The following is a 24,699-nucleotide window of genomic DNA, read 5'->3' as shown; positions in this document are numbered from 1 at the left end:
GCCTCGGCCTCCCAAAGTGCTGGGATCACAGGCGTGAGCCACGGCGCCCGGCCATGAACGTTTAATTTTGGCACAACTTTTTTGTTAACATGTGGAGTATTTGAGCCAGGGGCACAGACATTACAGTTATTCCAACCAGAAGCTTCCAGTGGACTGAGGTCCTCGCCTGACCGACCGTGGCTGAGTCTGTGAAGGGCACTGCAGGGCCAGTCCCCAGCCAGCCCTTCCCCACACGAGGAGCCCAGGCCCTGGTCTCTCCAGGCAGCCCTTTGGTTTGGTCTGATGTCTCTTCCACCTTCCCATTGCCTCACCCAGTCACAGCTGCAGACTTGCCGAATGCCCGGCCAGGACTGCCCAGGGCCTGGGGATCCCCCCGCCCGCCATGGCGGGCTGCCGGTTTCTTACTCCCTGCGCTGATGCTGGGAGGGGATTGCTTCCATTCTAATGTATCAGACTCCCTTTATCTTTGGCAGTCTTCCTGGTTCTTGATGGCATTTTGAAAATATTTGCGGAGTTAGCAGGTCCACTTAGCAGACAATTTCATGACTTATCTCTGTATACATGTCCGTACCTTACCTCATTCCAGAAAGAATTTCAGGCAGCTGGAACTCCGGTTCTAGCCCTGCTCCCCTGCATGCCCAGTTCAAGGAAGGCTGTAGAAGTGGGTGGATTTTTTGCACCTCACCCAGTGTAGTATCTTGGGAAGGCCCTGGGGTCCCACGGCCTGGCCCTGCTTCCAGCACCTACCGACCTCGACAGCTCGGAGCAAACAGATTCACCCTCCGGGTCTCTGTTTCCTCATCTGTGACGTGGGAACTGGAGCAGCCTCCAGGGTTGTACGGAGCACTGCACAAGGCAGACTTGCCGCCTGGCGTCCCTGAGGCCATTTTCACAAGCGAAATGCGTGAGATTCCAGCTTCCACCTGCAGTTCCAGTCGGACTCAGCTCTCTGAGACGGGCATGAGCAGTCTCGGGGGACAGCCCCAAATTGGAGCCTCGGTCGGATGCTGACTCACCCACTCAGCGACTGAAGTCTGTCACTCCCTCTGAGCTTGGGTTTCTCATCTGACTGTGTCGTGATTTGGGGGTGCACAGCCTCAATCTCAGGCAGGTGTGTGTCTCATTTCAGACCACGGGATCTTTCCTGAAGATGCGCCTCAATGGAGCTGCTGCCTTTTTTTTATTTTTATTTTTTTTGTGACGGTGTCATTCTGTCACCCAGGCTAGAGGGCAGTGGTGCTGTGATGGCTCACGGCAGCCTCGACCTCCTGGGCTCCAGTGGTCCTCCCAAGCAGCAGAGCTACAGGCGCGTGCCACCATGCCCGGCTAATCTTTTCATTTTTATTTTTATATATTTTTTGAGACGGAGTCACGCTCTGTTGCCCAAGCGGGAGTGTAGTGGCATGATCTTGGCTCACTGCAGCCTCCATTACCCGGGTTCAAGCGATTCTCCTGCCTCGGCCTCCTGAGTAGCTGGGACTACAGGTGCCTGCCACCATGCCTGGCTCATTTCTGTATTTGGTATTTTTAGTAGAGTTGGGATTTCATCATGTTGGTCAGGCTGGTCTTGAACTCTTGGCCTCAAGTGATCCACCCACCTCGGCCTCCCAAAGTAGTTTTAAAATTTTGTGTAGCCACAGGGTCTTACTATGTTGTCTGGGCTGGTCTTGGACTCCCGGCCCCTGGCAGTTCTCCCACCTCAGCCTCTCAAAGTGCCGGGATTATAGGTGTGAACACCACATCCGGCCTCCTCCTCACCCTTCTTCACTCTCACTTGAAGCTGAGTTTCCCTGGGGCAGCCTCCTTAGTGCCCGGGATGGACTCTGTGGGACCCGTTGGCTGCTCTCCAGCCCCCGCCCCCCAGTGGTCATGATGGAGTGTGACTGCTGCATGAGGCATTGGAGGTCTGTCCACCGGCTGACCATCATCCTTCTGCGAGCAGGGGCTACGCTGCTCTTCCGGCCCCTAGACCTGGGTGTCCTGCTTAGAGCCAGCTCGAGCTGGGCCTCCTAGGTGGGCGTCCACATGACCGAGCAGCTGGGCCTGCTGTGAGCTTTCTGGTGTTCCCACAGAGACTGGGGATGTGGTGTGTGTCCCTGAGGGGAGGTGGGGTGACAGCTATGTTTGTGAGGGTCCCAGGGATGCTGACAAATACCCTAACTCCCTCTTCTTTTACAGAACCTGCAACCATGGTGGTGCCACTAGCCAGTTCGGAAGCCCAGGTACTTTTTAAAAAATTCCAAATATTACTTGGTATGTATTAAAACATACTTGCATCTTAAAATGCAAATAATAAAGCATGTATAGTTAATACAGTTGTTTCAGGGAGGTGGGGCACAGATAAAATATCCAACAGGTTAATTGTAGGGACTTGGTGAAGACACTGTTCACCAAGAGCAGACAGGGAGGAGACCACCAGCGTGGGGGGGGCCCCTGTGGTGCCATAGCAGCCCGGCCGGGAGAAGAGGGGCAGTGGCATTGACTTCCTTCCGCATCTGGACAGATGGGGAGCCCAGGTGAGGTCTGCGGGGCTGGCCTCCCGGACACAGATCCTGGGTCAGGGAGAGGACTTCAGGTGCAAACAGGAAAAATCAGCCTGATGACCAGTGCCCAGAAACCCCACCCAACCCACAGCTGGACCCTCAGCAGCAGGGCGCCACGTTCCTCCTCCCAGCCTGCCCGGAATTAATGTTCTCAGCTTCACGTCTTGTCTTTCTACTGCCTTTTTGGTTTTCTTCGTTTGTTTTTTTGCTTGTGTTCATTTTATTTTTTGATTGAGACAAGGTCTCACTGTGTTGCCCAGGCTGGGCTCAAGCCACCCTCGCACCTCAGCCTCCCGAAGTGCTGGGGCTACAGGCGTGGGCCACTGTGCCTGCCCTCGAGCCACCCTCGCACCTCGGCCTCCCGAAGTGCTGGGGCTACAGGCGTGGGCCACTGTGCCTGCCCTCGAGCCACCCTCGCACCTCGGCCTCCCGAAGTGCTGGGGCTACAGGCGTGGGCCACTGTGCCTGCCCTCGAGCCACCCTCGCACCTCGGCCTCCCGAAGTGCTGGGGCTACAGGCGTGGGCCACTGTGCCTGCCCTTGAGCCACCCTCGCACCTCGGCCTCCCGAAGTGCTGGAGCTACAGGCGTGGGCCACTACGCCGGGCTTTTTTACCAGGCTGGAGTGCAGTGGCACGATCTTGGCTCAGTGCAACCCCTGCCTCCCGTGTTCAGGCGATTCTCCAGCCTCAGCCTCCCGAATAGCTGGGACTATATGCACGCGCCACCACACCCAGTTAATTTTTGTCTTTTTAGGGGTTTTGCCATGTTGGCCAGGATGGTCTTGATCTCCTGACCTTGTGATCTGCCCTCTTCAGGGTGGCGTGAGCCACCGCACCTGGCCTTTTTTTTTTTTTTTAATTATTTTTATTTTTATTTTATTTATTTATTTTTGTCTTTTTTGTTTTTTTTTAGCGCCTCTCCCAAAATTGAATGTCAAGTTTTTTTTTTTTTTTTAAGACGGAGTTTCACTCTTGTTGCCCAGGCAGGAGTGCAGTGGCGTGATCTCAGCTCACTGCAACCTGTGCCTCCCGGGTTCAAGGAATTCTCCTGCCTCAGCCTCCCAAGTATCTTCTGTCTTGTTTAAAACAGTTTTTCATGCCCAAGTGAGATTGATTTTTTTTTTAAAAGAAGAAAATGAGAACAGTTTTGTCGGAATACCTATTTATACATCATTAGAGATAGTGGTATACCCAGGGTGGGTGTGAGAGACCAGAAGAGGGCATGTGGTCTGTTGCTGATAACTTAAGAACGGTAATAGAACCAGCGTCGACGTCACCACGTGTAATGCTCAACAGTTCAGTGGTGAGATGCCCTCCCACCTCGGAGAACCCTGGGGCGCTGGCACCTCCCACAGCGTGCCACTCGGGGTTGCTTGGTGGCCCCGCGGAGATGCCACCGTGGTGTCCGTCGTTTCCTGGGACGTGCGTGGGGCCGGTCTGTGTGGCTGTGTCGGCTTGTTCGACATTCTGTCCCGCTGTTGCGTAATTCACCAGATAGTTGACGTGTCTGAAGCCTGGGACCCAGGGCCGGGAGGCCGCTGGCCTCACTGTCCCAAGTCTCCAAAGAGAGGTGCAGCTGCTGCCTCCCGCCTGGAACTTTCCAAAGCAGGTCTGCTGTGGCACCTGTGAAACGTTTTACAGACAGCTGTGTGTGCGGGACGCAGCCTGGACCGTTTGTCCGAGAGGCTTGCCTTATCCTGACATCATCCTTATCGACCCGTCCCCAGGAAAGAGGGCGGGGGAACCGCTGAACGAGCTCATCTCAGTTGTCGCTCCTGGATTCCCCTCGCTTACTGGTCCCGATTACTGCCCACCAGCTGCCCCAGGCCTGCACCTGCTATGGGCGGGTGGAGCTGGGAGGCCCTGAGACTGGCTCCCCGCCCAGCATTTTCCTTATGGGAAAGCAAGTTTTTTGCTGTTCAGAGAAAGTTCCCAGTGACCTGGGCACAAAAGAACTTTTATGGAGGCAGCCATCAGATAAGAGGCACGGGCTGGAGTTAACCCTTTCGGCTCTGTCCAGGAAAAGGAGGGAGTGGCCAGAGGGGTTGGGTGCTGCTGTGTGCAGCATGGGGGTTGGGGGCTTTGCTGCCTGCTCCCTTTGTCTCTCCTGTGTCACGGGTTAGAATCGGAGCCACACGACCAGGGACCCCAGGAGCTGAGGCCAGCCCCACCATTTTCTGCTCCGTAGCAGAAACGCACTTCCTGCTACGCTCTCCTTCCTGGCATTTCCCTCTGGGGCTCAGAAAGGACTGCTGGGAAATTGCATTAACGGTGGCTCTGGCCAGTCGGCTTCCCGCAACCCTGCCCTCTGTTTGTCACTGTGCCCAGGAGGGGCCCTAAGATTCCTCTCTGAGATCCCTTACCCCAGGGGACCCTGCTGTCACTGGTTGGGTGTGGCCGTTAGGCCGTAGCTGCTCTGGCACCCTCTGACCTTGATTCCACGGCAAGTCTTGCCCGTCTACAGCAGATATGAGACAACAGTGAGTCATGGGGGGGCTGGGGCTGCGCTGCCCCTGAACCCTCACACTTTCCAACAGTGCCCCTGCAGGTTCCAGAGCCTTCTGTGGTGTTTCTGCAGGAGGGAGGAGGCAGGTTCCGGAGCCTTCTGTGGAGTTTCTGCAGGAGGGAGGAGGCAGGTTCCGGAGCCTTCTGTGGTGTTTCTGCAGGAGGGAGGAGGCAGGTTCTAGAGCCTTCTGTGGTGTTTCTGCAGGAGGGAGGAGGCAGGTTCCGGAGCCTTCTGTGGTGTTTCTGCAGGAGGGAGGAGGCAGGTTCCGGAGCCTTCTGTGGTGTTTCTGCAGGAGGGAGGAGGCAGGTTCCGGAGCCTTCTGTGGAGTTTCTGCAGGAGGGAGGAGGCAGGTTCTAGAGCCTTCTGTGGAGTTTCTGCAGGAGGGAGGAGGCAGGTTCCGGAGCCTTCTGTGGTGTTTCTGCAGGAGGGAGGAGGCAGGTTCCGGAGCCTTCTGTGGTGTTTTTGCAGGAGGGAGGAGGCAGGTTCCGGAGCCTTCTGTGGAGTTTCTGCAGGATGGAGGAGGCAGGTTCCGGAGCCTTCTGTGGTGTTTCTGCAGGATGGAGGAGGCAGGTTCCGGAGCCTTCTGTGGAGTTTCTGCAGGATGGAGGAGGCAGGTTCCGGAGCCTTCTGTGGTGTTTCTGCAGGATGGAGGAGGCAGGTTCCGGAGCCTTCTGTGGAGTTTCTGCAGGAGGGAGGAGGCAGGTTCCGGAGCCTTCTGTGGTGTTTCTGCAGGAGGGAGGAGGCAGGTTCCGGAGCCTTCTGTGGTGTTTCTGCAGGAGGGAGGAGGCAGGTTCCGGAGCCTTCTGTGGAGTTTCTGCAGGAGGGAGGAGGCAGGTTCCGGAGCCTTCTGTGGTGTTTTTGCAGGAGGGAGGAGGCAGGTTCTAGAGCCTTCTGTGGAGTTTCTGCAGGAGGGAGGAGGCAGGTTCCGGAGCCTTCTGTGGAGTTTCTGCAGGAGGGAGGAGGCAGGTTCCGGAGCCTTCTGTGGAGTTTCTGCAGGATGGAGGAGGCAGGTTCCGGAGCCTTCTGTGGAGTTTCTGCAGGATGGAGGAGGCTGTGTTCTCAGGCCTTGTCCCTGGCCTGACTTTCACCTGTTCTTGTTCTGCCCGGCTCAGGCTCAGGTTTCCTGGGTTTTCAGCGGGGAGTGGGGGTGGAGAGTACACACGAAATTAGAGGCCAGAGGGCCCTCCTGCAGGGCTGGGGAGGCAGGGTGGTCTGAGGAAGTGGACAGTGCCTGGGGGAGGCGTCGCTCCATCTGCCACACCGTGGCCTCCCACCCTGGAAGCGTGGCCCGAGCTCAGAGAGGGGTCATAAGCAGCCCCCTGCCCTGGTCCATCTTGGCCAGTTGAGACCGTGGTCAAGGGGCCCGACCTCTCTGTGCCTCTGTCCCTGTACCCACGTGAGTGTGGCTCGAAGTGAGGAGGGTAGGTGGTGTGCAGGGCCCAGCAGTGTCTGTCGTAAGGAGTGCTGTAGGTGTATTTGGGTTGTGGATCTTTCTTTGCTTGTCTTAAACTCTGAGAACCCTTTAAGACATGGAACAGAGTGCTGTGCAGCGTGTAAGTATCCTTGTAATTATCGCTGACCTCCTGTGTCTGGCCGTGCCACCCCTGCCTCCCTGCCCCAGAAGACCTGGGGGCCACCTGGGCCTGTGGGCCCGGAAGTCCGTGGGGATGTTGGTGACCAGGGTGGGCGTGTCAGCACCTCCCAGGTCACTCCACAGACTACTGCTGCCCCTTGTGGTCGATTCAGGGTTCCTGCAAAGTAAAATCGAGAAGCGCTGAGTTAAGATCTCTCTGCTGTGAGGCTACACTGATTTATTGTTATTATTTTGAGAAGGAGTCTTGCTCTGTTGCCCAGGCTGGAGTTCAGTGGTGCGATCTCAGCTCATTGCAACCTCTCCCCCTGGGTTCAAGCGATTCTCCTGCCTTGGCCACTTGAACTCCTGCCTAAGCCTTCTTAGCCGGAATTACAGGCACCCGCCACCACGCCTGGATAATTTTGTGTTTTTAGTAGGTACGGGGTTTCACCGTGTCGGCCAGGCTGGTCTCGATCTCCCGTCCTCAGGTGATCCGCCTGCCTCGGCCTCCCGAGGCGCTGGGAAGACAGGCGTGAGCACGCGCCTCGGTCTCCTCTGCATGGGGCTGCTGCCTCCCTGGCTGGGTGCGGGGCTCTCTGCACCTGCCGGCCGCCTTCTCCCCTCCCCGCGCGTCCCCCCAGCCCGGCCACCCAGCGCCGCCCGGTGACCGCGCCCCTGTCCCGCAGACCGTGCAGTCCCTGGGCTTCGCCATCTACCGCGCGCTGGACTGGGGGCTCGACGAGAGCGAGGAGCGCGAGCTCAGCCCGCAGCTGGAGCGGCTCATCGACCTCATGGCCAACAACGACGGCGACGACGGCGGCTGCGGCGCCGCGGACGAGGGCTACGGGGGCCCCGAGGAGGAGGAGGAGGCCGAGGGCGCGCCCCGCAGCGTGCGCACCTTCGCCCAGGCCATGCGGCTGTGCGCGGCGCGGCTGACCGACCCCCGGGGCGCGCAGGCGCATTACCAGGCCGTGTGCCGCGCGCTCTTCGTGGAGACGCTGGAGCTGCGGGCGTTCCTGGCCCGGGTCCGCGAGGCCAAGGAGGTGAGCGGCGCGGGGCAGAGTCGGGGCCGCGGGGTGGCGGCGGTTGCGTTCTGTGCTCCCACTTAACCCTCACGCTTGCTTTTTCTTTTCTTTTCTTTTTTATTTTTTTGAGACACAGTCTTGCTCTGTCTCCAGGCGCCAGGCAGGAGTGCAGTGGCGCGATCTCGGCTCACCGCAACCTCCGCCTCGTGGGTTCAAGCGATTCTCCTGCCTCAGCCTCCCGAGTAGCCGGGACTACAGGCGCGCACCACCACGCCCAGCTAATTTTTGTATTTTAGTAGAGACGGGGTTTTGCCATGTTGGCCAGGATGGTCTGGATCTCTTGACCTCATGATCTGCCCGCCTCGGCCTCCCAAAGTGCTGGGATTACAGGCATGAGCCACTGTTTTTTGTTTTTTTTTTTTTTTGGAGACACGGGACACGGTCTTACTCTGTTGCCCAGGCTGGAGGGCAGCAGCTCCATCTCGTCTCACTGTAACCTCCACCTCCCAGGTTCAAGCAGTTCTCCCGCCTCAGCCTGCCAAGTAGCTGGGGTTACACACGCACACCACCACGCCTGGTAGAAAGGGGTTTCACCATGTTGGCCAAGCTGGTCTCAAACTCCTGACCTGAGGTGATCTGCCTGCCTTGGCCTCTCAAAGTGCTGGGATTACAGGTGTGAGCCACCTCGCCCAGCCTCACACTCTCCTCTTATCAGAGAGGTTAAGTGGTGGACTCGGCCCCTTCCCAGCCGCGCTCTCCTGTTCCTCTACGTTGTCACCTCTCCCCACACGCGCTGTTCTGTCTTCCCCACTTTCACATCTACAAGAAGGCACCTTCCTCTTGCCTCCCCTCCAGCCTCTCCGGGGCCAGGTGCCTTCTGAAATAAGATGCCAAAGGTGGCCCCGCTATACTCTGGAACCACAGAAAGCCTCAGCAGCCCGCTTAGAGCTTTAGGTGGGGATGTGGGGATGGGCTGTTCAGTGACAGAACCCACTTGCTGGGCCTGTGACAACCCTGCCTTGTCCTCCTGCCTCTTCCAGGCGGAGGAGCCATTTGACAGATGAGCACGTGCCAGCTCCGAGGCTGGGACCCTTCCCGAAGCCACAAAGCAAGAGTCAGGCAGTGCTCGGCTCCACGTGGCTCCCAAGCTGGGGCTGTCCGCGGGGCCTCCTGCCTCTCCGTGAACCCAGAGTTAGGAGCAGCCATCCTTCCCTGACTCTCTCAGCCTCTCCCCGGGAGCGGCTGCTGCCCCGAGGGAGCCGATGTGTTTCTGTGTCCTGGGGTCTCTGCACAGCTGGGCTCTGCCTTGTCTCCCATCATCTCACAGAGAAGGCCAGGCCTTGGAGAGGCGGGATTCTCTCTCGCCTTAGTGGCAGAAGGTGTTTTTGGAGTTAACTGCTGCTTGTCCCCATTTCTCCCTGACCCTGTAAGGGGCTGTGTCTCTCCTGTCCTCTAACCAAGAAGGGTTCCTGGCCGGTTTCCCTGACCCTCTGAGCCGTAGCGGGTGGTCATCCCACCCCCCAGTTCCCCAGCTCTATTTTTCTTCTTTTCTTAGCACCCGTGTTGCTCAGGCTGGTCTCGAACTCTTGGGTTCGAGAAGTGATCTTCCCACTTCCGCCTCTCAGGGGCTGGGACTTAGTGAGTGCAGAGGCAGCAGGTGCGGGACCTCCTTCCCGAGTTCTCAGCAGAGAGCAGTTACCAGGCAGGCTGTCACCACAGTGCTGGATGCCAGGTGGCAGCCCGAGCTGCTTGGCCCCATCTGCAGCCCAAGCCTGTGCCAGGGTTGGACAGCTCTCCTCCCACTACCCAATCCCACAGCCCATCTTCCCTCCCCCACCCCCCAGATCCCACAGCCCATCTTCCCCCCCACCCCCATCCCCACAGCCCATCTTCCCTCCCCTCACCCCCCAGATCCCACAGCCCATCTTCCCTCCCACCCCCCAGATCCCACAGCCTATCTTCCCTCCCCTCACCCCCCAGATCCCACAGCCCATCTTCCCTCCTCCACCCCCCCAGATCCCACAGCCCATCTTCCCTCCCCCCACCCCCCATCCCCACAGCCCATCTTCTGTCCTTCGCCCGCTCCTCCTCTCCCTCCCCGCTCCTCCTCTCCCTCCCCCTCTCCGTCCCCCTCTCCCTCCCTGCTCCTCCTCTCCCTCTCCCTCCTCCTCTCCCTCCCTGCTCCTCCTCTCCCTCCCCGCTCCCCCTCTCCCTCCCCGCTCCTCCTGGCCCTCCTGGACATTCTTCCCCACAATCAGCAGATGGTCCTTATGCCGTTGTGTCTCTGTCTCTGATCTCAGTCTGTATTCTGCTGCTCAGATCAGTTTCTTACTCAGACAGTGGAAGCTCTTTTTTTCTTCTTTTCTTAGAGACAGGGTCTCACTATGTCGCTCAGGCTGGTCTCAAACTCTTGGGCTCAGGTGATCCTCCTGCCTCGGCCTCCCAGAGTCCTGGGGTTACAGGCATGAGCCACTGCACCTGGCCTGGAAGCCCTTTGGGGTGATACCGCTCTGTATGCAGGGAGCTGACCGAGGCAAAGTTTAATTGGTCGTGGGACCAAGTGAGAGAAGGGTCTCTCCGTGGAGTATGGGTGTGCTGCTGGCATTTCGGCCAGGAGCAGCCTGTTCAGGAATAGGGACAGGTGTTCTGGGAAGGACAGCAGTGCCCCCTCCGTGCCCTTTGCCTGAGGCTGGCACACATGAGGCCCGTGGGTAGACTCACACCTGGAGCTTCTCAGGGAGTGTCCCAAAGCCATGTGGCAGGTACCTGGGGCAGAAGCCAGGGTGACCAGTTCTGTCTTGGTTGTGGGGGCTGTGTTGAAGGGCGGGTGCTTCTCTACAGTTGGAACTTGGTGAGAGAAGAGGCTCTGTGCTACCGAGGTCACGTGCCACCAAGGCAGCAGGTGTGGGACCTTCTTCCCAAGTTCTCAGCATAGAGCAATTCCCAGACAGGCCCTCGTCACAGTGCTGGCACCCTCCCCAGCTCACAAAGTGCACACCATGGCTGTTTCCCTGGACTTCCTGGGCAACAGCTCATCACCCACCACACAGCCGTTTATTCAAGCCCTGCACGGTGCCACGTGGTGTTGGGCTCTAGCCTGTCACTGCTCAGGAGGAGCCATCAGGGAAGCCTGACGGGACATCAGCTGCCCTATGTGGTTCTGAGGCTGATGACTCAGTTTCCCCAGATACCTTTGCGAGTCCTGAGGCCTGGACCAAATGTCCACTCTTCTCTTCTCCTGCTGGTTGAGTCGGAGCCCCCGTTGTGTGGTCGTGTCCCTGACGGACGGGGCCCGTCCTGCGTCCGCCATTCTGGCACCTTCCCTGGACTAACGCACGTGTGTGGTCACAGATGTTGCAGAAGCTCCGGGAGGACGAGCCGCAGGTGGAGACGCCGCAGGCCGAGCTTGACAGCCTGGGCCACACAGACTGGGTAAGACGCGCTCCCACCTGACGGGGCGACCGACGCAGCCCAGGCCGCTGAGGGTCCCTGCCTGGGGGCCTGGGCTGAGAGTGTTCTCCTATCCCGGGGCCCAGGCCCGACTGTGGGTCCAGCTCATGCGGGAGCTCCGCCACGGAGTGAAGCTGAAGAAGGTGCAGGAGCAGGAGTTCAACCCCCTCCCCACCGAGTTCCAGCTCACACCTTTCGAGATGCTGATGCAGGACATCCGGGCCCGGAATTACAAACTGCGCAAGGTCATGGTGAGCGGGCCGGGCGTAGGGGGCGGCCTGGTGTGTAGGGTCATGGTGAGCGGGCTGGGTGTAGGGGGCGGCCTGGTGTGTAAGGTCATGGTGAGCGGGCTGGGCGTAGGGCGCAGCCTGGTGTGTAGGGTCATGGTGAGCGGGCTGGGCGTAGGGGGCGGCCTGGTGTGTAGGGTCATGGTGAGCGGGCTGGGCGTAGGGGGCGGCCTGGTGTGTAAGGTCATGGTGAGCGGGCTGGGCGTAGGGCGCGGCCTGGTGTGTAGGGTCATGGTGAGCGGGCTGGGCGTAGGGGGCGGCCTGGTGTGTAGGGTCATGGTGAGCGGGCTGGGCGTAGGGGGCGGCCTGGTGTGTAAGGTCATGGTGAGCGGGCTGGGTGTAGAGGGCGGCCTGGTGTGTAGGGCCATGGTGAGCGGGCCGGGCGTAGGGGGCGGCCTGGTGTGTAGGGTCATGGTGAGCGGGCCGGGCGTAGGGGGCAGCCTGGTGTGTAAGGTCATGGTGAGCGGGCTGGGTGTAGGGGGCGGCCTGGTGTGTAGGGTCATGGTGAGCGGGCTGGGTATAGGGGGCGGCCTGGTGTGTAGGGTCATGGTGAGCGGGCTGGGTGTAGGGGGCGGCCTGGTGTGTAAGGTCACGGTGAGTGGGGTGGGTGCCGAGAGGCGGCCTGGCTGTTGGGCAGCCCCTCCTAGAGAGTCGCCCCGGGTCCCTGCTCTCTGTGCTGGGTACTGGGGCATAGAATATGGATTAGGGAGATGTGGCCCCAATTCACACAGCTGGAGATCACATCAGGTACAGTGGCCAGGCAGGGAAAGGAAGTGTGGAAGGTTCTGGGGTACCAGGGGTGACCTCTGGAGGACGGGCCGTGAGAGCCAAGGCTGTAGGACATTTTTTCTTAACAAAACTCATGGAGTCCTTAGGACAACCTGGCATGGTTCCTAAGAGGCCCCTGTGAGGTTCGTGCCACCCCACCCCCACCTCCAGATGAGGCTGGGGCAGCTGGGTGGGGAGGCCTCAGACCCTGGATGCCACGGCTGCTCAGAGCGTGGGTCCACCATGCACTTACGGGAGAAGCGGCTGGGTCCCCGGGAGGGTGGGCGGGTGTGAGCACCAGGCTCCTCTTGGGCTGAGCGAGCCCCTCCCTGTCACCCGGCACTAGCAGTGGCTCCTGCAGGGTCTCAGGCTGGCCGTCCTCCCTGGCAGGTGGATGGGGACATCCCGCCCCGGGTGAAGAAGGACGCTCACGAGCTCATCCTGGATTTCATCCGCTCAAGGCCTCCACTGAAGCAGGTGCCCCTCTGCGCCTCCTCCCTGGGGTCTTCCAGCCTCTTCCTCCTCAGGGGCAGCCTGGGGCCTGGCGCTCTCCTGTGGCCAACCCGGGAGGTGTCTCAGCGCGTCTGCGTCTTGGGTGAGGCGGGCTGGCTTCCTCTTGCCTGTGGGCTGGCCCGGGGCCTTCTTTCTGGGAAGGGGCCATGTGAACCGCACCCATCCCCTCCAGGGGAGCCCCACGCCCTCCAGGTGGGCCTGGCCGGCTCTTCCGACTCCAGAGTGGACCCGCGTCATGGCGTGCTTCTGCACCCAGGTCTCCGAGAGACGGCTGCGCCCGTTGCCGCAGAAGCAGAGGTCCCTGCATGAGAAGATCCTGGAGGAGATCAAGCAGGAGCGGAGGCTGCGCCCGGTGCGGGGCGAGGGCTGGGCCGCCCGCGGTGAGCCAGGGGACAGCGGGATAAGGGAGACCCTGTGTCCTGGCTGGGCTCCCTCATTCCCTGGTCAGGTTGCAAATTGGAAGGTGGCATTGTCCCTAAAAGCTTCTGAACACATGGAAGACACAGAACATCTTAATTTTTCAGGCACACAGGCTTTTGAAACTCAGAATACTTGAGGATAAAAAAATAAAATTGGCTGGGCAAAGTGGCTCATGCCTGTAATCCCAGCAGTTTGGGAGGCTGAGGTGGGTGAATCATTTGAGGTCAGGAGTTCGAGACCAGCCTGGCCAACGCGGTGAAATCATCTCTACCAAAAATATAAAAAATTACCTGGGTGTGGTGGTGCATGGCTGTGATCCCGGCCACCTGGGAGGCTAAGGCAGGAGAATTGCTTGAACCTGGGAGGCAGAAGTTACAGTGAGCCAAGATCGTGCCACTGCACTCCAGCCTGGGCAACAGAGAGAGACTCCACTTCAAAAAATTAAATTAAAAAAATTAAAGTAGGCCGGGTGTCGTGGCTCACGCCTGTAATCCAAGCACTTTGGAGGCCAAGGTGGGAGGATCACCTGAGGTCGGGAGTTCAAGACCAGCCTGACCAACATGGTGAAACCCCATCTTTATTAAAAAAAAAAAAAAAGAAAAACAATTAAAATAATATATACATACGTATATTTGAGATGGAGTCTTTCTCCACAGGGTTTGGCTCTCTGCCCTGCATCCTCGACGCATGCTCGGGAGACTCCAGATCCACCTCCTGCATCAACCTGTCGGTCACAGGTGCTGGGGGTAGCGCCCAGCGCCTGAGGCCCCGTGTGCTGCTCAAGGCACCCACCTTGGCCGAGATGGAAGAGATGAACACGTCTGAGGTCAGAGTCTGTGGACGTTCCTGATAGGAGACCAGGAATGGCGGGTGGGGCCTGAGGAAGCAAGAAGGGCTCAGCTAAGTGGGGGGCAGCAGCGAGTGTGGTGTCCCCTGCCCAGGGCCCTCCTTTGAAACCGATGTCCTGTTGTGGCATCGCTGCGTCTTTCCGCCCCAGCAGGAGGAGGTGGGGCTCGGGGACCCTGCCATTTGGGCTGCTCACAAGGATGACTGGGAGAGTCCCTGGGCTGCCTCTTCCCACAGCAACGGAGGGCTGGCAGTGGAAGGGCCGCGTTGTCTCAGGGCCAGGAAGCTGAGCGCCCCTCGGTTGATGTGAAAAGCTGGTCCCAGGGAGGCTACCTGTCCACCCTGGCTGCCCTGTGAAAGGGGTGGTCCTCTCTTCCCAGGAAGGCCTGGTGCTGGCTGTGCTGAGGGCCATCCCAGAGCTCTCTGCCTCCATCTGACACTAGACACCAGACCTGTGCCTTTCTAGGACTTTCTGGAAGGCCTCGGGGAAGGGCTTGGTTATTAAGGTGCTTGCCGTGAACTGTCCAGAGAGGGGCAGGCTGGGAAGTAGGTGGAGGCCGCCCCACATCGCAGCAGACCCAGCGGCACCCATGGGTCCTTTGCCTCAGTCCAGGCACGGGCAGAAGGCACTGGCGGGTGTTGTCAGGGCAGGGCTGCATCTGTTTTGTCCACAGGAAGAAGAGTCTCCGTGTGGGGAGGTGACACTGAAGCGGGACCGCTCCTTCTCAGAGCATGACCTGGCCCAGCTCCGAAGTGAGGTGGCCTCTGGCCTGCAGCCGGCCACACAGCCCGAAGCAGGGATGGAGCCCCCACGGCCCCGAGCGGGCAGCGCACATGCGTTGAGTCCTGGCTCCCAAGACCAGGGCAAGTATTGCCTCCCACCCCCGCACCCCCCGTCACCCCCACCCCTGATCCATCCTGCTGGTACCCATCCCTCCACCTCAGCCCACGTCTTCCTGAGCAGGCAGCTCCCAGGGACTCAGGGAGCTCATGCCTGCAAGACGGCACCACCTCAGGTGCTCAGGCTGGAGTGTACTGGTGTGATCTCAACTCACTGCAACCTCCACCTCCCGGGTTCAAGCAATTCTTCTGCCTTAGCCTCCCAAGTAGCTGGGATTACAGGCCCGCACCACCGTGCCTGGCTAATTTTTTGTATTTTTAGTAGAGACGGGGTTTCACCATATTGGCCAGACTGGTCTCAAACTCCTGACCTTGTGATCCGCCCACCTCGGCCTCCCGAAGTGCTGGGATTACAAGCGTAAGCCACCGTGCCCGGCCGTGAAAATATTTTTTAATATTTAAAAAGAATTCCCATGATTCTGTTACCTAGACATCATTATTACTAACACATCGGGCTATAGGAAGATAGCTGACTAGATGAGAGATCCTTGCGGTCCTCTGAGAAGGGAGGGGCATGTCCCTAGGAAGCCGGGTGGGCTCACCGCACACGCCCTGGACCCTGCCTCCGTGCTGCCATGGTTCCTGCAAGTGATTTCCACTCTGCTGAGCACAGAACGATTCCTGCTGGCTGTGCAGGGCTGGTTCTACCATCGTGAGAGCTGAACCCTGCAGAGAGCCCTCACCACTCAGGGTTCTTGTCCCCCACCCCTACATCCCACCAGACATGGCCAGGCTTCCTGGTCTGCCTGCGAGGCCAGAGTCTTGGGACAATCCCGTTAGGTGGTTATGGCTCCCTTCCTGGTGTTAAGAGGTCCAGGCCAGGTCGGTTCCAAACCTCGCACTTGCCCCAGGCCCCCAACCCTGGAGCTGTGCCTCAGCCTCTTGGAGTTGGTGGCAGGGAGGGAGGCCAACCCCCAGCTGCGATGTGGTGTGGACTGTGGGAGGAGGGTCCTGCTCCGCATCGGTGGTCCGCCTCAGTGGTGCCGAGGGACTCCCCACGCCGGCTCGTTGTAGGGCCCAGAGACAGGGACCCTTCCTGGGTCCACTGTGCCGCATGGGCCTCAGCAAAGGTCCCAGCATGGAAGCCACACCCCTCAGGGCGTTTTTCTTTTTGAGACAGAGTCTCGCTCCGCTTCCCAGGATAGGGTGCCGAGGCACCGTGATTGCTCGTTGCAGCCTTGACCTCCTGTTTTCAAGCAATCCTCCTGCCTCGGCCTCTTGAGCAGCTAGCGCTATTGGCGTGCTCCGCGATGCCTGGCTTTTTTATTTTTCTGTAGAGATGGGGGTCTCCCTCCGTTGCCAGGAGTGGGCTCAAGCGATCGTCCCTCCTCGGCATCCTACGTGCTGGAACTGCCCCGTGGCTATTGTGCAGCCGCTTCTCCGCTTGGCCTTTTGCTTGGTTCACCCTGGAGCCCCCAACATCTCCATCAGCCCCTTGGCCCAGCCCTCCGTACCCCGGCTCCTGCCAGGCGGTCCTGACGGGGCCTCTGCTCTCCCCCAGGTACCTACCCCGCCAACGTCCCTGACCCCAGCCACCCCTTCCTCGGCAACCAGGGCTCCACGGGGAACACACCCGAGGCCTCCATGACACCCGATGCCAAACACCTGTGGCTGGTGAGTGAGGATGCGATTGTCGTCCAGGGCGGCCTGGGGGGGTCTTTGGGCTCACCTTCCCTCTGCGAAACCGGTCGCCAGCCAGGTGTTGGCGCTGAGGCCGACCGGTGCGTGGTCCGAGCGCTTTCGCGGGGTGGGGGGGAGAGGGGCGTGGTCTGAGGGCTGTCGGGGGGCGTGGCCAGAGGGCGTGGCCTAAACGTCCTCTGGGGCACCAGTGGTGGAGCTGCTGGAGCCGTGGTCTCTGCTGCCGCCTGCTGGAGCCGAACTGCACTGCAGACCTGGAGCCACCTTGCAGGGGAAGTCTCTAATTGAAGGGTTCAGTGTGGGGTTAGGGCAGACGGCAAACCCACACGCCCTGTGCCCGGAGGTCAGTGTGATGGGGGTTCGCTGGGTGGAGACCTTGACTCTGGCCTGAGGCTGCCACGGTGCTGCTCAGCCCCTCTGCCCTCGGTCTCCTATCTCGTGGATGAGTCTGGTGTGTGATTTAATCAAATGAGGTAACGGACCCACATGGCCAGTGGGTCTTGGTGGCAGCGTGCAGGTGTTGGAGAGATGTGAACGGTGTGGTCGCTGTCATTGTTTGAGGTTTTGTCAAGAGGCTCAGATGAGAACAGGTGTTAAAATGCTTTGTGAAGTACAAGCCTTGTATAAATACAAGGCACGTTACTATCCTCCAGCTACACACAGTGCTTGCCCGTTGAGGGTTAGTTATATATTGCTGCATCAAAAACAGTATAGCATCTTAAAATAACAAACGTGAATCACCTCACACAGCTTCTGAGGCTTGGGAATCCGGGAGTGCCTTCGCGGTGTGGCTGTGGTTCAGGGTCTTCTGTGAGGCTGCAGTGGGGATGGCGGTGGGACCTGCAGTCTCAGGGCTGGAGGAGCCGCTTCAAGTGTGGTCTTCACCCAGCTGTGAGCAGGAGGCCTGAGTCCATTGCTATGTAGGCCTCTGTCGGGGCGCTTGGGTACCCCACAGCATGGCGGCTGGTGTCCCCTAGAGCAAGTGGTTCAAAAGTGAGCACAGTGAAAGCCACTGAGTGTTACTGACCACGTCCCGAAGAGCCCGTCTTCCCAGCTCGTTGGGAGTGAGTCAAAGCCCAGCCTCCTTTTCTCAAGGGGAGGAAGGGAGTTAATACCCACTTCTTTCTCAAGTAATCAGAGGACACAGTTAAGATGACTGCAGGTCACATGAGTGGCTCTTTAGCTCTGAGGTCTCAGAAGTGCTTTCTGAAGGGGGTATGGAGCATCACAGAACCTGTGGCCTTCCATCTGCGCTGGGCTAACATCCTCACCTGGGGAGGAGGCTGCTGTTCTCTGCACCCGACATGAGGTCTCCTGGCCACAGGTGTTGTTAGTGTAGCGTCTGTGACATTTGAAGGGAAACAGTGCCAAAGCCCAAAGCCCTAGGTGCCTCAGGTCAGAGTGGGGACAATTGCAAGGGTCCCGGCAAGTGTTCACAGCTCTAGACAGGATAACCCACTGCAAATCCAAAATAGAAAACATGGTCCATCTCCATCTCTGTGGCATCTTCGTAGGTGGTACCCACCTGCCTTGGCAATCATGGCTAATGGCATTGTGTCTGAGGGCTTTCAGTGTATCATCTCAATGGAGCTGAAATACAGCCCTATTTCACAGAATACGGAGGCTTAGAGAGATCAGGTGTCAAGTTCTATGCTAAGCACTGGGAGGCAAACTCGGCGTAATGTGTCCCCAGGAATCAGTGGTCAGGACACGGGAGGGTGCCGAGTGCAGGTGGGCAGAGCACGGTGAGCCTCAGGAGTGAGGTGGCCTGTTGGAGGGTCCTGGGTCTCCTGGAAGAGAGGAGATGAGCTGCTCAGGGAGGGAGGATTTGAGACGGACTCATTGGTTTGGGTCAGCCGTGCTGTGTTTGCAGGCGGCGGCACCTTGAACAGACGGGCTGAGGGGAGTGTGTGGAGCGTGGCAGTGAGGGCTGGGCTGGCTGGCAGGGCCCGCTGGTTATGGGAGGCCTGGCCTGTAGCAGCAGGGCCTTGTCAAAGAAACGGGGACGGCACACGGCTCCCAGGACTGGATGGCGGATGCACAAGTGTTTTAGAAAGTTGTCCGGCTTGTTTAGGCTGAGTCCAGGAAGGCATGAGGGTCCTCACAGAAGGAGAATAAGGTGGGGGAGACTCCTGCAGAGAAGACTTCATACCTGAGGCCGAGTGTGCACAGCCCCTTGCACTGTGCCCCAGGAGTTCAGCCACCCCGTGGAGAGCCTGGCCCTGACCGTGGAGGAGGTGATGGATGTGCGCCGTGTGCTGGTGAAGGCCGAGATGGAGAAGTTTTTGCAGAACAAGGAGCTCTTCAGCAGTCTGAAGAAGGGGAAGGTGAGGCTGCCTGGGCGTGGGCCGCTCTCTTGCCTGCGGGGTGAGGGGCAGGTGTGGACAGACCAGAGCCCAGGACTGTTTGCTCACGATCCGGCTGGGAACGCCGAGGGGCAGCAGGGACAGGGCCGGTCCCTAGGGCGCTTTGGACAAAGCGGGGCTCTAACCACGTCTGTCCTGACAGATCTGCTGCTGCTGCCGGGCCAGGTTCCCGCTGTTCTCGTGGCCACCCACCTGTCTCTTTTGTAAGAGGTGAGCCTTCCCTGAACACTTGAGCTGTCAGTTCACAAGGGAAGGAGGAGGTGAGAAGCCTTTGGGGCAGTGCTGCCCATAGAACTTCCTGTGATTCCAGGAGTGTTCTAGCATGTTCCATGTGATACAGTTAGCATGGATGAGGAATTACATTGAAATTTTATTTAAATTGAATTCAAAGAGCTAAGCAACTCCCAGTTTCAGCCAAGTTGGGGTAATAGGCACCTTCCACAGCCAGGAACAAACAGGACATGAAACAATCAGGCACCAGGAAGGAAACGGCAGGCAGCCGTGTGGTCGTCAGTCATCGCCTGGAGAGCTTCTAGGTCAGGAGCCAGAGCTGCTGGACTCCCCAGCGGAGGAGGGAAAGCTGAGAATCCGAGGAGCCCACAGCAGCTGGAGTCCCCAGTGCAGAATTAGAGGAGAGGGCCTCAGAGAGGGCCCCGCTTGTCTGAAGGAAATTACTTAGCTAATTTCTCTCCAGCACTCTAAAAAACCCTGTTTAAAAGACCCAAGTGTAACACTTCATGTGATAGAAGTTCTTTATCCAGCAGCAACTATCCTGAAGCAAAGGCTGGCACACTATAGCCACAGGCGAGCTGGTCCTGTGCCTGTTCCGTAAGTAAAGTTTTACTGGGACACAGCCACGCCCATTTGATGCTCATTTAGCCACACCTAAAATGGTTATTCTCTGGCCCTTCACAGAAAAAATTTACCTTTCCCTGTTCTAAAGATCTGAAGGAACAATGCTCAGGGCCAGGAATAGCATCTGTTTCCACCAGCCACAGCCAGAAATATGTCACAGGGCACTACCTGGCGTGCACACGAAGGCCTGGCCTCGCTCACGTCGAGTAAGTAGCCCGCAGCCAGTGCCGCTCCGGGCCTGACTGAGGAGTCGTAAAAGCAAGACCTTAAAGGAAAGGATCACACTGTTCATAAGTATCTGAACTGATTCTGAGAACAAAGCTCAAGAATAAGAATTAACAACAACAAAAACTAGCACTCCGCAGGGTAAACGGTCTGGTGTCTGACCAAAGATCACCAGTCACACAAAAACGAGACAGAAATCAGTTACAGTGTATTGTGGGCTTTGCCTCTTTTTCTTTTCTTTAACCCCTTTTTAGGCTCACACCTATGCATACGCATTGTGCGCTTTGCACCACACGTCTCAGTGGTGTTGATAACAGCAGTTAGCATGGAGGCCGGGGAGAGGGGAAATTGGAAGTATAGTATTGCAGGATTCACCACGATAAGGTTCGGAATATTACACATGCTTTACCAAGTGTGTATTACGTGAAGGTAGGACTGTGGTACGTTAAAGATACACACCATAAGTCCTAAAGCAGCCACTAGAACAGTTACAGCCAATAAGCCAACGAGAGGTAAGATGGAACCATAAAGAGTAATTAATACAAAACATGGTAGAAAAAGAGGGAAAGACAAATGAGTCAAAAGGAAAACGAACAGCAAATGACTGATGTCAACACGGCTGTAACAAGCATCACATCAACTGTAAGTGATCTAAACAACCCAAGCGAAAGGCAGAGTTTCCCACGTGGACTGAAAAAGTAAGCCTGAGTGTGGTAGCTCACGCCTGTAATCCGGGCACTTTGGGAGGCTGAGGCGGGAGGATCACTTGAGCCCATGAGGTCAAGGCTGCAGTGAGCTATGATGGTGTCACTGCACTCCAGCCTGTGTGACAGAGCGACACCCTGTCTGGAAAAAGAAAAATCACCTAATTTTATCTGTAAAATATTTTTGTTGATATATGCTTGGAAAAGCCTGGAGAGTGGAAACTATTACTAGCATGGGTCATTTCTGAGGATGGGGTGTCTAAATTGCAAATTCTTTCATGTTTGAATTTTTATAAGGTATTTACTTTTGAAATCAGATATGGGAATTTAAAAAAACATGAATCATGGTTTAGAATTGAGCATCTCAATTGAGGCCCCTCTGGCTTACATGGTGAGTAGTGTCAGGCACACGCCATTGTCTACATGTCTGTTTAGAAGGCATCTTAGATGTCTTTGCAAGACAGTGTGCAGTTTTTAAAGACCTTTGTAGGTTTTTGTTTTTAAACATTCCAAAAGTATGTCACCCATCATACCTCAGTTCAGAAACAAGAGTCTGCTTAAGAGGGACTTTTAGCACCACTATTTTTAAACTTTATATCCTGCCACTTGGCAGTAGAAAACTCCAGGTGCAGACCTTCCTGAGAGAATGCTGAGGACCACATGTATTTTGGGTGGATACCTAAGTGTAAAGAAAAGCAGGATTTTGGAGTACAATGAAAGTACTGAAGTAACCAGGGATCAAGCAGAAGGCAAGGAGGGTTTGAACCGGGATGTGTGGAGGCCGGGATGCGACCGTTTCTCAGCTGTTTCTTTGTGGGCTTCTTCCCTGCTGACGACGCATTTCCTCTGTTCCCTTCCAGAGCTGTCTGCACTTCCTGTAGCATAAAGGTGAGGAGTATGTGGGATCTCTGGGGTCTCAGCAAGGTAGGTGAGAGGCCCCACTGTCTTTGATCGGATGTGTTGGATGATCCTGCCCTCACCAGGCACCTCATCCATTTCCCTTCAGGCAGAATCCATTCTTAACATTCCAAGACAGTGTGCAGTTTTTCAAGACCCTTACAGGTTTTTGATTGTAAACATTCCATGTTAGTAGCCTGGTGCCAAAAAAAAAAACCCTTCACTTCCCATCTCAAAGTCCTATCTTCTGACATTCTGTAACTTTTTGAGTGTTTTAGGAGGGGTTCCTTATTGCAGCTGTGTGTGTGCTTACGCCTGTTACCCCAGCACTTTGGGAGGCCATGGCTGGCGGACCACTTGAGACCAGCCTGGCCAACATGGTGAACCCCCGTCTCTATTAAAAATACAAAAAAATTAGCTGGGCATGGTGGAACACACCTGTAATCCCAGCTACTCAGGAGGCTGAGGTACGAGCATCACTTGAACCCAGGAGACAGAGGCCGTGGTGAGCTATGATGATGCCACTGCACTCCAGCCTGGGTGACATACTGAAACTCCGTCTCATAAATACATACAAGTATGTCACCAGCCAAGCACGGTGGTTCATGCCTGCAGTTCCAGCAGTTTGGGAGGCTGAGGTAGGAGGATCTCTTGAGCCCAGAAGTTCAAGGCTACAGTGAGCTATCGTGCCTCTGCACTCCAGCCTGGGCAGCAGAGCAAGATCTTGTGTCTTCAGTTTCTCTTCATGCCTCAGTTCAGAAGCAAGACTCTGCTTCAGGGGTACTTTCCCCACCACTATTTTAAAACCCTTACTCCATATCCTGACACTTGGCAATGGGAAAACTTCCACCGCATCCTCCATGTTAAATGTTGATGATGTGCAGGGCACGGTGGTAGGTCCCATATGGTGTAAAAAGGTCCAGTTTTTGCCGTCTACGAAGGCCCTGTCCAGATGAGCAGAGAACGTGAATGGGTGTGTGCAGCCAGCAGGAGTCACGTGTGGGTCTTCAGACAAATGGCACAGACGTCGGAGAGCGTAGCAATTGCGGAAGTTGTCTGGGTGGTGCTGGCTCCCACGCAGGTCCCACAGGGTTCGCTAGCACTGAGTGTGACCTGAATGTCCCTGTGGGGGTGCCTGGTCCATACCTCCTCCCTCTGCTGCAGATGAAGATGCCTTCTAAGAAGTTTGCACACATCCCTGTCTACACACTGGGCTTTGAGAGTCCTCAGAGGCTGTCGGCTGCCAAAACCGCGCCAGTCCAGAGAAGAGACGTCTTCCAGTGCGTTCTTTACCTTGCTGCTGATGTCACTGTGGTGGTCGGGCATGAACAGTAACCTGGGAGCTGGGGGGAGGGGGCTGGCTTTGTCTCCATTTGCTAGGACACCCCAAGGAAATGGAACTCCAAGGCAGAGAGATGATTTTGGAGGTCTCTGGGAGGCTGAGTAGTAGGAGGTGGACTTCGGTGCTCAGGGAGCAGTGTTTGCTGAGATGAACCAAGGGGAGGCCCAGGGTGAAAGGCAGCCGGGAGGGGGCTCGGGTGCAGTCAGGGATAGGGGTGGGGTCTTGCATCCTGGCTGGCTGCTTTCCCTGACTGCCCTCTCCTGCTCCCTAGATCTCTGCAAGGACCACAGTGGCAGAGCGTGGAGGAGGCGTTCCCCCACATCTACTCCCACGGCTGTGTCCTCAAGGACGTCTGCAGTGAGTGCAGTGGCTTTGTGGCCGACGTGGTGCGCTCCAGCCGTAAGAGCGTGGACGTCCTCAACACCACGCCACGACGCGGCCGCCAGACCCAGTCCCTCTACATTCCTAACCCCAGGACTCTTGACTTCAAGTGACAGCACCAGCACGCCAGGCCTCCAGGAGGCACCAGGCAGGCCCTGTTCCGGGCTAGGATGCGCTGAGCTGTGCATGTACATATATACATATATAGATAGATTTATAATATATACACCCGGCCTATATATTTATAGACATCATTTCCTGGCCCCAGAGCTCATTTGGGTTCAGGCGCACTTCAGAACCCTCCCTTGGGGAGGCTGTTTCTTCTCAGGATTCCTTGCCAGGGAGGAAGGGGGGAACAGGGAGTGGGTTTTCTCACTGAGGAGAGAGAGCAGAGGGTTCTAGATCCTGGCACAGACTGCATCCCATGTTCCCATTCTCTTCTCTGTCCCCAGCAATGAGGACAGCAGCTTCCCCTCCCCAGTGGGTGTCTAGGTGGGGATTGGGTATCTTGGCTCCCTTCTCGCCTCTGCTCTCCGTGGAGACTTGGGCAGCACCTGGGAAGTGTCTGAGTGAGCGGGGTTCTCCTGGGAGGCACCCCCCACCTGTGAAAGGTCTGGCCAGGCGTGGGGGCTCACATCTGTAATCCCAGCACTTTGGGAGGCTGAGGAGGGAAGATCACCTGAGGTCAGAAGTTCAAGACCAGCCTGGCCAACATGATGAAACCTTGCCTCTGCTAAAAATACAAAAATTAGCCGGGCGTGGTGGTGCACGCCTACAATCCTAGCTTCTCAGGAGGCTGAGACAGAAGAATCACTTGAACCTCGAAGGCGGAGGTTGCAGTGAGCCAAGATCACACCACTACACTCGAGCCTGGGTGATAGAGTGAGACTCTGCCTCAAAAAAAAAAAAAAAAAAGTCCATGCCAAGCTTCTCCCTGCCCTTTGCCTGGGGTCCACACCCTAGCTGTCCTGCCCCTTTGCCCTACCACATTCTGGTGCTGTCCTCACTCGCCTCAGGCTCAGAGGCTACTGAAGATGCTGGGAGGTCCCAGTCCAGGGAGGAGCAGCTCTGTCAATCTGTGCACATGGCCAGTCTTGGCCTAATAAAGGAAGTCTCACACGTTCTGTCTGGGATGTGCACTGAGGGTTCGCCCAGCATGGCAGTGGGCATATTCTCCCAAGGTTGAAGCTCGGCTTGAGGGGCCACCTGCCCTCCAGGACCAGGAAAGGCATCCCTGGCTTAGCATAGTTGCATGCCCACCCCGCAAGGGTCCCAGGCCTGCTCTGTCCCTGCAGCCCTGGCTGGCTCTACCAGCTTCATGGTCCTGGCCACCCTGGTCAGGGGTGCAGGCAGACAGCACAGACCACATCCCATCAGCTCCCCTGGCCACACCTGCTGGCCTGGGGGACAGTTTAGTCTCACTTTCCAGATCCCTATTCTCCAGGGAGAGGAATCGCAGA

General features: G+C 57.3%; 1 protein-coding gene across 2 annotated transcripts in view; it reads left to right on the top strand.

Annotated features, from left to right (window-relative positions):
* The window catches only part of SPIRE2 (spire type actin nucleation factor 2), a 36,519-nt gene extending 11,988 nt beyond the window's left edge, over positions 1-24,531 (top strand). Inside the window, exons 2-15 of one of the 2 annotated variants that reach the window (XM_064369986.1) lie at positions 2,179-2,222; positions 7,309-7,665; positions 10,999-11,079; positions 11,184-11,348; positions 12,543-12,629; positions 12,922-13,045; positions 13,742-13,911; positions 14,606-14,795; positions 16,333-16,445; positions 18,662-18,796; positions 18,978-19,045; positions 21,480-21,507; positions 22,681-22,796; positions 23,130-24,531. In XM_064369986.1, the coding sequence (XP_064226056.1) occupies positions 2,179-2,222; positions 7,309-7,665; positions 10,999-11,079; positions 11,184-11,348; positions 12,543-12,629; positions 12,922-13,045; positions 13,742-13,911; positions 14,606-14,795; positions 16,333-16,445; positions 18,662-18,796; positions 18,978-19,045; positions 21,480-21,507; positions 22,681-22,796; positions 23,130-23,352 (1,901 nt within the window). In that variant the 3' untranslated portion in view covers positions 23,353-24,531. The remainder of the gene's footprint in view (positions 1-2,178; positions 2,223-7,308; positions 7,666-10,998; positions 11,080-11,183; positions 11,349-12,542; positions 12,630-12,921; positions 13,046-13,741; positions 13,912-14,605; positions 14,796-16,332; positions 16,446-18,661; positions 18,797-18,977; positions 19,046-21,479; positions 21,508-22,680; positions 22,797-23,129) is intronic. The other variant, XM_064369984.1, reaches the window with a different exon arrangement.
* The last annotated feature ends 168 nt before the right edge of the window (positions 24,532-24,699 follow it).

The sequence above is a fragment of the Aotus nancymaae genome, unplaced genomic scaffold (assembly GCF_030222135.1).
Source record: "Aotus nancymaae isolate 86718 unplaced genomic scaffold, 86718_ANA_hifiasm-v0.15.2.pri h1tg000095l, whole genome shotgun sequence".
In the NCBI taxonomy this organism is placed as follows: Eukaryota; Metazoa; Chordata; class Mammalia; order Primates; family Aotidae; genus Aotus; species Aotus nancymaae.
Note: the sequence above shows the minus strand (reverse complement) of the source record. Positions and strands in the feature narration are given on the sequence as shown.